We start from the raw sequence: 12,657 nt of genomic DNA, 5'->3' as shown, positions 1-12,657 counted from the left end.
GGGGGAGGGGAGCAGAGATTTAGAAGAGATTTAAATGACTTTAGATTTAGCTCATTCAGATCATGGCATCATTGGAGTAATCTAATGCTGGGTGATTTTGTTGAGATTTACTCAAATAAAAGCACGCTGCCAAAACAATTTCCTGCTGCTTTCATTATCTAATGCATCTTCAATCTGGTAAATGGACAAGAAAACCAATCATCACAAGGAGGGGGAGGAAAAACTAAAATATTATTAACCTGCAGAAATCAAATCAGTGAAATGAAGGGATATGAGAGTCGATGGCCTGACATGTTCCTGTACCAACCGAGTCATCATGGGGAACCCTCTTCTCTGCAAACAGCCCCATGTGAACCGAACCATGCCCCACCGCACTGTGTGCATTCTCCCCCCCTGTAGTTGCCTCTTCTACCCATCCCCCACTTGCTACCCTGGCTGTTGTTAACCCCTGTCAGTCCAGATAATTCATGCCCAAACAATTCACGGTTCTTAGAAAATATCTCTTGTGCATCTCTGCTCAAGAAGACCTCACACAGACAGCTGCTGCATGTGATTAGATGTGACCAAAGATATTTTGGACACAAGCAGCCAGTAGAGGACTAAAACAACCTCTGGAAATTTGACACAGAACGGCCTGTCACAAACACCCTCCAGTTTCCCTAATTTACTTTTCAGTTCAGAGAAAATGTGAACTAGAGGAATTTAGATATTGGCAACAGTAATGACTGCCACCATATATGCTCAGCAGCCAGTCGCTGTCAGCTCAGCATATTAAATGGTGGCTGCACCAAATTAAAACCGACAGAGGGAGAAACATGGACTCCCAGCATGGATCAAACCTAAGTGTATTTCACTTCACATCACTTATGATGAAAACGATGGTGGCTCACAGGCAGAAAGGAGGTGGTTAGAGAAGAGACAAATACAAACGGAGAGGACAGCATCAGATGAGGTTAAGTGCACGTGTGTGAACTCTGATTCGACTGTACACCTTTGCAGCCTAGCTCTGGCTACTTGAACTACTACAGCTCCTCCTCTTTTCTTCAGTATAGCTGGGAGAGCCATGGTTGCTCATCCTCTCCTCCCTAACCCTAACCTAAAGGGGGGGCACCCAACAACTGTCGTCTACGCATCAGGCTACCTCTGGCCTATTGACCCACGCCCCCAGCATCACCAGCCATTAGTCCCAGACAGCATTCAGCCCTAATGATCAGTCTTTGTTCAATCACTGTGCACAACACAACTTCCACAGCCAACAAATAATCCGATTACAGTAAAACTGCGCACAATCTTGATGAACGCTGTAAAATAAAGAGTACTGGATTATCTTTATTACCTCTAATATATTATACGTTCATATTCTGGAATTATAGGATTATATACTCACACACCAACAGGAAGCCTAAAATAGGCCCAGTCACCATCATCTCCACTATACAACATAGGTCGATGCTAGGTCCTAATCTGACAGATGTATGTAGGCTATACATTGACAATTTCACGGGCCAAGCATAACGTCTTAACACGACAGACTCAGGAAAGTCTCCCGGGTTGAGGTATACATGACAAATAGAGATGAACGACTGCAGCTTCCTTTAACAGAACCCCCTGATTAGTATCAGAAGGGAGCTCCTGATGCAGAACCAAGGTTAACTTTAAACACTGAGACTTTGGTGCAGTTTTGTCCGCCCAAACTGTTCACTGCAAACAATGGAGCTGCATCCAGAGTTTGGCCCACAGCCAATAAATCATCCAAAGCAATGTGCAAAGACTCCCCGCATACTTGCACTGCTTGCTTATGTCAATTTATAGCTCTGTCTATGGACATGCACAGTCGACATTTAAAAACAAGCCAGTGATCACCTCAACACACGGGACCGGGCGTAAACTAAACAGCGGGGCTGCCTTCATTAAGCGTTAGCGGAGGACGGATGCCATTGCTAAGCTATTAACCTGGGTGCTAAACTACCGTTATCGTCGCCATCAACTTATTTCCCGGTCTTGTTTATGACCAGATGCAATGGTTTATTGTGAAGTAGTGGCGCCGCTAAAGTAATGCGGCTGTAAGTTGGAGTTACCTGCAGAGAAAGGTAAACCGAAACGCGGTGTCGCTCAACACCTCCGCTTGGCGTTTCTAGCCAGCTAGCCTCGCTGCTAGCCGGAGCGGCTGTATGGTGAAGCGTCCAACGCCGACCGCTGATAATGCAGTCCCACGCTCCCAAACAACACGGCAAGCGACAGAAAGTCAAGCAGTATCGCTTGTTTCCCTGGTTCCTGTCAGCGAGTAATTCCTAACTATGTTTTAAACGTCATTTGTTTAGCTACCTATGTACTACTACAACAGGACCCTTTGTTCGTGCCAGCCTAGACACGAACAAACAAAGGCCCCGCCTCCTCCAGGCTCCTCCGCCCATCCCGACCGACACACAGCATGGGACAAACGCAGGCCCGCCTCCCCGCCAGAGGCCCCCAGTTTGTCCCCGAGAGTGTTGCAAGGCGGGTCCCCATTGACAGAACAGCATCATATATTCTGTATCAGCTTGGAGTCACAACCAGCTGGTTTCATGTTTTTATCACTGCACCATTCTATCAAATGAAAGTATGCTTGATATGTGCATTATTTTGTATCCTATAGATCCACAGACATGTCAGGTGTTTTGAAAATAATGACATCTCCACTATAAACTCTAATTTTAGTGTTTTGCTGCACAGCATGTGTTTTTAATGAATGATAATCTAGCAGGACAGTGGAGTTTAAGAGGTTATTAAGGCCTTTAGCCAGATGTGATGCCCTCAGATCCAAATGATCAATGTGTTCCCAAATTTACAACTTGTGATAAATACAGTCTTTAAAATGTCAAGTTGGGTGCCACCCATGTCTGTTAGGAGGGAATAAGACTGCCATATTGTAAAACTAAACATGAAGACATTCAAATATTTTACTAGATGACAATAAGTACCATTCATTTAAAAGAAATTCTGAGACATGCAAGACTCAGGTTCCCCCAGTTGGCTTTATTATCATCCAGGCTGAACATAGTAGCTGTATATCACGTATATTGTATTTCAGGGTAAATGCCAGTAAAATTAGTTTCCTAGGACTGCTGGAACTACAGTATGTGAACAAGCTCTGGTCATACAGGTCTGTACAATCTGTCCTGACCTTAAAAACCACTAAATGAAAAAAGGGCCTTTGTTAAATCTTTGCAGTGTGATTCAGACAGACATTCTGTTGGCACTGTTCAGCAAATCTGTGACAATGACTACCTAAACAGGTAGTTTAATGTAAGCCAACTTTGTAGAGGCTTATGAAAAAGTATTGACTTGCCTGATGATTCAAATCCTTTAGACCACAGTCTTGAGCCTGTGATAGCTTCAGATTATGTAAGGGTATAATCTGCAGCCTCACTTTTAATCAATAACCACTCTAATGTTTACAAGCAATATATCTGAAGGCCAGAAAACCTTCTGTGGTCTCAAAGTGCATTTAAAGCTCAATTTGTTGAGGCTTTCACTTGAGCTGCCAGTCAGTTAGTACAACTATATAAGCCAGGAGTGCAGATGGGAGAAGTAAAACAATGCACTTCATTGACAGAGTAAACACATCTAACCCTCGCCAGTCACACTTACTGCATAAAACCCACATCAGGCATAGATCAGAGATATGCATTATCAGCTTCGGCTTGTGTTCAGTGCTCAGATTGCATAAGAATGCCACAGAAATGGCTGCTATTAGTTGTGGGCAACTTTATATACATCATCATAATCAAAACCTAACAATTCATACCGCTATTTGGATCTGGAGAGTCATGTTGCAACACCACAGCTGGAGTATATTTATATAAATTTTTTTATGTTATCAGATTGCTCCATCCAGAGCCTTGTTACCAGGATGTTGTTCTGTTAATATAAATATCCTGCCTTATTCAGTTAAATTTTGAAAAAAGATGCAACTCAAACCCTCTTTCTAGGCAGAACTACTCTTGTCCAGTGTAAAGAGTTGCATTTGTGACAGGACATAAAAGATTAAACAGCTACCGGGTGATAAAATAAAGACTAAAGCCTTTTGTTATAACATACTGTAGCTCTAGACCTATGATGTCTTGTTGAAATCTCTTGCTGAAAGCAATGATTTCCCAGTTTGACTGACAAAAGGAGAGATATGATAGAACAGCATCTCCCTCTGCTGGCAAATGCTGCAAACATCTTCCTGATGATTCAGAAGAGAATCCAACACAACACAACACAACAGACTGACCTCTATCCATGAGTTTATACCATACTCTAAATATCCAACTAATTAACACATCTCTCATTTTTATCATATAGTTTGGTCTTTAGGCATTGTTTGCACATTCCATGATTATAAACATCAGTAACTTTTACTTGCACAGTAGTGCTTACATTTTAAGTCGGAGACATCTAAAGGAAGTGGGTATTTTCATTGCATTAAACTAAAAATGAAGGACCAAACTGAAATGTGAATTATATGGCACAAAATATATGCTATTGCAGGCTTTCATTTGGGTGTGTTTTAGTTCTAAGAATTTAATCCCAGACTATTTTTTCTGTATTCAGTAAAAGTCACATGAAGCGCATGTGTACACAGAGTACCTGCATGTAGGGCTGGCAGGTAGTGATAACATTAAAAGCAGAATCAGAATGGGACCATCATATGCACAAGAATGAAGTCATAATCTAGTCACCAGAAAGCTGAGCTTGCACTACACAAGATCTGATGTGATGTTCATTCAAACTGAAATGCTTTTAATGCACTGTATGTAAAATTATAATGTGGTATTTAATAAAGAAAAAACATACAATAAATCTGATTTTTAATTATTTGGTTCATTGTGCAAATGTTGGAACAGTTAGATAATTTGTACACTTGAAGGAACTGACCTTGATTTAAAAGAAAAAATAAATAAATTATGTATTAAACAAGTTTAACATGTTCACATTTGGCATTCACTGACTACATTTAAACATGCTTTGAAAACCTACAGCAACTCTCTGGATGGGTTTCACAGGAACTTGAGAAGATAAAGAAATGGTGTGACAGCAATATACTATCTCTGAATTTGGATAAAACTAAATTTATGGTATTTGGGAATCGTAGACTAGATAATGAACTTCAATTGAAAATTGGGGGAGCTAATATAGAACAAGTATATGAAATTAAATTTCTAGGTGTCATAGTTGATGACAAATTCTCCTGGAAATCTCATATCAGACATATTCAGCACAAAATAGCAAAAAATATATCGATATTGGCAAGGGTTAGATATATTTTGGACGGGGAAGCACTACGCATTTTGTATTCTTCATTGATTTTACCATACTTAGAGTATGGCGTTGAAAACTGGGGAAATACATACAAAAGAGGCGGCGGCCGCTCTGGCAGCAGCCATGCCAGGGGCTGGAGGGGCCAAATCTGAAGCCAGAGGCAACGGCCCTCTGCCTGGAGGAGGAGGGCTCATGGAGGAGATGAGTGCCCTGTTAGCAAGGAGGTAGCGACACATCATATATTACTCTTCGATTCAGTACGTCTCAAAATAGGCACTTGAGTCATATGAATGAATTTCAGATCTTGTTTCATATACTACAGAAAAGTGAAACTTGACACAGTTGCCATACAGTAGATTTAGCAAACCCCAATGTTGGTCGCAATGGATTTTGTTGTGCCACCTGAAGAATAAGTTCATGTACTCATCACTCTCACTATTCCTCAGTATTATGAGATGATATGTAGTAAAATCGTAATTTAAATGCACTTTGTTGCTGACAGAGAAGTATCACTGTAAGATCTAGAGAAATCTAAGGAATTTAGGTTTTAAAAATGTGGAGTTCAGGAGGAATTGTGTGGTCTGTGCTTTATGATATTAACATTAAACATGATGATATGTTTTTAAAAATAGCAACTGTTTTTCAGAAATAATTCTGGACTCTGTCTTACAGGAGAAGAATTGCAGAGAAGGGCTCATCACCTGAACCTGACCAGAGATCAGTAAGTACCATTAGATCCTTCTTGTCTGCTGTATTCATGGGGTAGGACTGGATAAGTCTGACTTCTTCCTACTCCATTCAAGCATGTACTAGGTATAAGCAAATTGATATTGGATTAGCATTTGTTGGATATGTGTAAAATTATGTGTGTTGACATATCAACTGTCTTTACATGCTTGAAAGAATAAATAAATCAAATCAAGAATAAATAAATCAAATCAAAACACTGTCCACAACCTTCAGACATACTGTGACTGTACAAACTTATAACAGAGAGAGAGCGTTCTGGTGAGCATCATGGTCCTAGATGTCACAGTGGAAGCACAAAGCTGTCGGGGAAACCGCTGTGACACTTGACTGGTAGTGATAGCAACAAGGCAGTAGACAGGGCTAACACAGACTGCGCCTAGAGGACGCTACTGTGGCTTGACTGGAGGAAGTTAAACGGTATGTGTTCAAGATAAACTGAAATGTAACAAAAGAAAGCTAGTGTGCATATCTCTGTGTGACAGTTGATGTTAAGTCACTTGCAGTGACAGAGGCCATTGATCTGAATCCAGACAGAATTAGCTAATCCCTAAGATTGGCACAGGGGATTGTTGTTAACAGATAATATCTGTTGCTCTTCAAACATGTAGGTTTGGGCAGGAGACCCCATTAATAAAAAGGTCCTTCTTATGGTTGCTCTTATTGTATTAACATTAGTATTGGTATTAACACTAGCCTGATTTTAGTGCCCCAAAATCACAGTTTTATGGCAGAAATCCCTTTAATAGCCTTAAAATGTCTTTGCCTTGACTTATATACACAAATCTACAGAGTGCCATTCAAAGTCTGTTTACCCAGTTAATCTCTGACACCCACCAGTAGCTCAAACAGGCTGTTTAATTCAAGACACATTTGTTAAAAAAAATCACTGTGGTTAATAGTTTGTGTGCCCTATTCACGCAACAGTCCAGCAGAGCCTTAAATAGTCTTGAAGCCACACACAAGCGGCACAGAGATGCAGCTGCAAAACAAACAACTCTGCAGCTGTCCTCACACCTTTGGGTTTCAGTAGAGCACTGTTTTAATCTGAGCACTATTATAGACACCTCCTATCACAGTATCAAACCTGCTTTCATGTTTTAAAGATTCTGTAGCTAGCGCATCTCTCACAAACAAAAATGTGCTTTGATAAAAAATCAATTTTCCCTTCCCACGCATTTAGGTTTCTCCCCATCCTCCCCCTCCTCTCCAGTGTGTGGCACATGCCAACTTTCCTTCTGCCATCCTGTTGGCCTGCAGCAGATGTGACATCACTACAGTTCGACTTCACTCTGCACCCCCCCCCCATCTCTCTGACGCCCCAGCATCTCTGTCTCCCACACATTCCTTTTTTCTGTGCCTCTGCACACACAGCCATTTTGATCTAGCAAACAAGATCTGAGAGGCTCACTTGGGGGAGGAGGAGGAGAAGAGAAGAAGTAACAAACTGAGGAGGAAATGAAAGAGAGGCATGGGCTTTCAGTGCAGTGAGATAAAACTGCGCCAGTCATGTTGTTGTGTACCGGTAATCAAAAAAAAAGCCCTGGCTATTTGGCTGCCATCTTGGTTCTGCTTTAAGTCACTTTTCTCCCATCAGGAGCCGTGTGACTTTCTGCATGAGGTAACACCACTGTTACTGCAAAAGGCAATGAACGTAGGATGAGGGAGTGACAGAAAGAGAAGGAGGGAGAGAGGGAAACAGAGGGAAAAGAGAAAGAGAGTGTGATGAGGAAGGCAGAAACAGGAGGGAGGGGTTAGAATGAGTTGGGTGACAGACGGAGACTGTGGCTACCAGAGGGGAGCGCATGCTTAAGTGGGTGCATGTGAAAATGGAGGCGGGGGGTATCTTCAGCTCGCAGGCGATCTATTTTTACCATTTGGTCTGAACAAAGAATGTGATTGGCTCCGCTGTGTTAGGATAGATCTCCTTCATGCGGGAAACAAAGTCTTTAAAAGGCTGATTCACAGCAAAGTCACAACAACAGCGAGATATCACTGGGGTGTCAATGAACCAGATAGACAGGCAAAGTCTGTTCTTTATTATGACTCACATTCTCACACATACACGCAGCCATACAAATATGCTCAGTTCAGATTCCTCTATTCTACAACATTCTGACCTAATAACGAAGCAAACATGACCAAACCAAATGAAATAGGAAAGTTCTGTTCGAAGGAAAGAGGATTAGTTTTTTCCAGAGCTGATTCACACACAAAGGACTGGGAGGATCTTCCATCCACCATCATACAAGAATGTAAACAAACCAGCCTTCAAATCTAATGATTTACCATGCACACACTGAAAGGGAGAGAGAAAACTGCAAACCAGTGTTGATCAGTGTTGCTCTGTGGTTATCTGAAAGATCCACTAGCCTAAACTTGCCCTAGCAGGCTCCTCATGAAGGTATATACATGCATGGTATATATTTGCATGCATGCTTGTGTGAGTAAACCTTCGGTTGCACCTAAATGGAAAACCTCTTTCTCAATACATCCTCCAAAAACATGTGGACTTCATTAAAAATTTCTGCTCCACAGTAAAGTCTGTCAACAGAGGGAGCAGAGGAGGAAGATATACTGGAAAACTACAGAAGAGAGTGATGAGAAAAGGGAAAGATAGGAGAAGAGCCCATCAAGCTGAAGCCTCTGATATTATTCCATCTGATAGCTGACTGCCAATGAGTCAGAGCAGCCCCACTGAAATGATACTGACACCCTAATTCAATCTGTCCTCTCTGATATCCCCCCGAGCAGATGCTACGATTCAATTTCTATCTGTTACTCGCGCCCTTGTGCTGCACAGTGCCTGTCCCCTGGCACCGTGAGGCCATGCACAAGGCAGCACTCTCTGTAGTCTGCCTTGACTCGATGGGATACTGTTAAATAGAAACGGCTTCAAATCAAGAAGGATCAAACACTCTATGGGAGAGAACCAATTATAAGGTCTACTTGATAAAAATTGCCAAAACATTTTGCTTGCCAGAGACTGATACGGTGCAGGCTGACTCATACAGTACTAGATTTCCTTGTCCTTGCTCTGATACAGTAGCACAAGGGCAGAGTGTGGATACATAAGATACAAGCAGCAAACCATGCTTCATGTAATCTTTATTTAAAGCTCAACAGACCAAAAATCTTGATTCCAGGTAAAGCCAAGCCAAGCATGTCAACTGCATAAAAAATGCAAAGTCACAATGACAAGCTGTAGCCAATATCCAAACAGCAGCTTACATCCAAACAAATTTAAGACTCAGTTAAATCTTCTTAAGTACCCTCATTAGTGGTTTACATTCATCACAGAGACCAGCTTTAAACCATTTGACAGTGAATAAATTAAAGTACTTTTGCCTCATTAAGTTTTGACCCATGGGACTTATATGAAAAACAATTCATGTAACAGTAAGCAGTGACACCCCTTGTAGATATATAAAGCACAAATAATGAAGAACCAGATCTATAGTGACCAGATAAAGCTGAGAAAAATAATAAAAAAGAGTCATAAAATGAAGTACTTATTGATATTTTACTGTCTCTGTATGTGGCAAAACCCAAAGAGCCATTGATCTGTTGTAGAGCAAGCTAGTGTAGCTGAAAGGGTCTGCTGAACAACTTAATCCTACAGTGTGGTAGCCTCAGTTCATAACCCTGTTTTAGGACATTTGTTGAAAGTGTAGCATGACTTTAACATCACACACATGCACACGCAAACTCACACAGCTTGTCGCTGGCCCTAGGCAGCTTTGCAGCATTTTTACATAAGTCTTCTTTCTGACAGCACCACTGAGCACAGAGAGGACACAGGAAGAAAGAGGGAGAGGAGGTAAAGAAATAAGAGAGAAAGCAGGCACTCACCGGGACAAGCACAACCTCCAACAGACATCTTCTCACATGTTGGGCTCTGCTCTGAACGAAATAGCACCTCTCAGTCCACGCGTTGCTCGCATAGGCCAACTCTGGAGAAAACAACACAGGCAGAGGGGTGGAGAGATAAGAGGAAGTGATACAAAGCAGGGCATGTACACCACAACTACATTCCTCTCTCTCGCTCTTGCTCTCTCTCTCTCTCTCTGTGTGTGTGTGTGTGTATGAGAGGCAGGAAGTTGGCAGTGGTGCTCTAGCTGCATCATTAATAGGCATATTGCAACACAAGTGGGAGGGAAAATGAGAGAGGAGTGAAAAAGGAAGAACGAACCTTAATGGTATGTGAAACTGGAGTAAGTATTTTAGAATAGAGTGAGGGTGTGTGTGTGTGTGTGTGTGTGTGTGTGTGTGTGTGTGTGTGTGTGTGTGTGCATGTATGAAAAGGAAGAATGCAGGATGGAGGCAATTTGAGCAAAAAAGGTGAAAAGGAAAAAAATGCACAAGGTGTGTCTGTGTCAGTGATGCATTGTCTATGGAGCTGCTGTGGGAGATAAACATACTCAGTAGGAGCCCAGAGGCACAGGGTCATTACTGCCAAACGAACACACATGCACACACTCACACTCAGTCACACACCCTGCCTCATGTATGACTGATTTCCATCACTCTGTCCTTCTGTTTTCTGCTGCAGCAAGAAGACTGGTGTTAATCACTACAGACAGTATCGATTAAAAATGCAAAGCCCACCTGGAGCGTAGGGACTCTGGAGACCCATGGGAGGCAGGAAGAACGTGCATGTGCACATGTGCACATGCTCACAACCAACAGGAGCTGCATGTAAACAGTCTGACTAGACTGCAGACAATTTGCCCAGGATCCTCCAACTCCTATCTTTTCTAGTCCTTTCTTTAATCTTACTTCTTATACTGTCAGTTTAGTCTCTTTTGGACCTTTCTGCAACTTCATGTGGTGTGATGCGATTTTGTTTCATTTCCTTTCCCTCCTCCATGTTTCTGGTTTCCCTTCCCATTTAGCCCATAACTTCTCTTGGCTTGAGCACGCCTGTTCTCTGAGCCAATAATCGCATATTCTCACACTTCACTACACAAACACACGAGCATATAACTGACTCCCATAAACTAGATGTCTTTGTCTCTTGTGATCCTGATCCTGTTACATGAATAATAGACTAAACTGTATCACTGTGTTATTGTAACTGAATACATAAAGTAAAAATAGAAAATGTTTTAAAACAGAAAATGTTATTAAAAATACAAGTTTAGCCTTAACTCACTGCAAAAGATGCAAAGATAAACATACAGTATAGTCCAATACAGTGATTCCCAAACAAGGGTACTTGGACCCCACAGTTGCCAGGGGGTATGAGGAAAATAAAAATGCTGAAAAAGCTAAATTAACACATAAATTTGTACAATGACAGTACAAAATGTATGAAAAAAATCTGTTGGAACTATGTCCGCAGTTGCATAATTAATAGTTTAATTAGGTAAAGTAAATATCTGTTCACATGCACATAACATGGCAGATATCCCAAACATATGACTGTGTCAGTGAAGGACTTTGGTTCATCTGATGGGGCTGGGGTGGTACCTCAAATAATAAAGGTTGGAAATCACTGGACTAGTACTGTGTATCCATGTATCTCTGCACTTGAGAAGCCTGCCCCAGCAAGTTGAAGCCCAGCTTTACAAACCTCAGATCTATGTTGTCTGTCACTCACAACCAACATACTAACAAAGGACAACTAAGTGTCTCCAGTGAAACGACAGCTGACAGGCAGATTCCCCGCACACCAGCGCACTGGCAGAGGCATCGCAGTTAAATGTCATACACAGTGTCAGACACTGCTGTCAGGACCGAGACACAATGAACAACCCTGCGGGCCTCTTCTTCTTTTCCCCTTACTTGTCTTTCCCCCCTTTTCATTTCCCCTTCACACACACACACACACACACACTTTTTGTCTCTTTCTGTTTTAACAAGGTCTGTCTCCTTCTGAGTTCTCTCATCTCTTGCTACTATTCTGCCACAATTTGGTCCTTTGTGCGCCTTCTAGGTTGTGATCTGCGGGTTTGATATTTACAGAAGATCCTGCTACTGCAAAATGGTGAACTCTGAACAAAGGCAGATATTAGAGCTAGACAGAGGCATCTCCACTATGGCAAGAGAGAGAGAAAGAAGCAATAAGAGCGAGAGAGAAGAAACAGAGGAAGCGAGCATGGATGTGATTTGGGAAATGGCTCCTGTTTCCAGGAGTGATTATGCTTTGAAGCTGTGCACTTCACCACTGACTGCACTGTCAGGCGTTCTTTCTCTCTCCTCCCTTCCTCTCACTCTCCTATTCTTGCAGCTACTGAGATTCCTGCTCTGTCCACACATCCACACATCTACACATCGTTCATAAAGCTCTCTGCAAATAATGAAGTTCCCCTCCGTTTGTCTCCTTCTCTCTGCTGTGGGAACAAGCAGCAGCAGTAGTTCTATACAGTATATGACAGACAGCAAAGTGCCTGCGCACAAACACACTGACTAAAGCACGCATCCCATTCATTAATACACTCATAGCATGTTGTCCTCTGACAACAGACAAGCACTTTCTGTCATGCACTGGCAACCTTGTTTCGTCCTGACCAAACAAAATATTTTAAAGGCTCCTGGTAGCATACTTGTTATCTCACTGCTTACTTCTCAGTCTTTTGTCTTGCAGATGTTTTGCACATACACCCCCCCCCCCCCCCCCCT

The 12,657-nt window shown here is 42.0% G+C and overlaps 1 protein-coding gene across 6 annotated transcripts in view; it reads right to left on the bottom strand.

Annotated features, from left to right (window-relative positions):
- Positions 1-12,657, bottom strand: part of ldb1a (LIM domain binding 1a) — a 21,083-nt gene that overhangs the window by 7,964 nt on the left and 462 nt on the right. For 4 of the 6 annotated variants that reach the window (XM_020601744.1, XM_020601747.1, XM_020601749.1 and 1 more), the window contains exon 2: positions 9,886-9,986. In XM_020601744.1, the coding sequence (XP_020457400.1) occupies positions 9,886-9,913 (28 nt within the window). In that variant the 5' untranslated portion in view covers positions 9,914-9,986. Of the gene's footprint in view, positions 1-2,078; positions 2,483-9,885; positions 10,029-12,657 lie in introns of those variants that run through there. The other 2 variants (XM_020601746.1, XM_020601748.1) reach the window with 2 other exon arrangements.

This window comes from Monopterus albus, unplaced genomic scaffold (genome assembly GCF_001952655.1).
Source record: "Monopterus albus unplaced genomic scaffold, M_albus_1.0 scaffold52.1, whole genome shotgun sequence".
In the NCBI taxonomy this organism is placed as follows: domain Eukaryota; kingdom Metazoa; phylum Chordata; class Actinopteri; order Synbranchiformes; family Synbranchidae; genus Monopterus; species Monopterus albus.
This window is presented reverse-complemented; position numbering and strand designations above follow the sequence as displayed.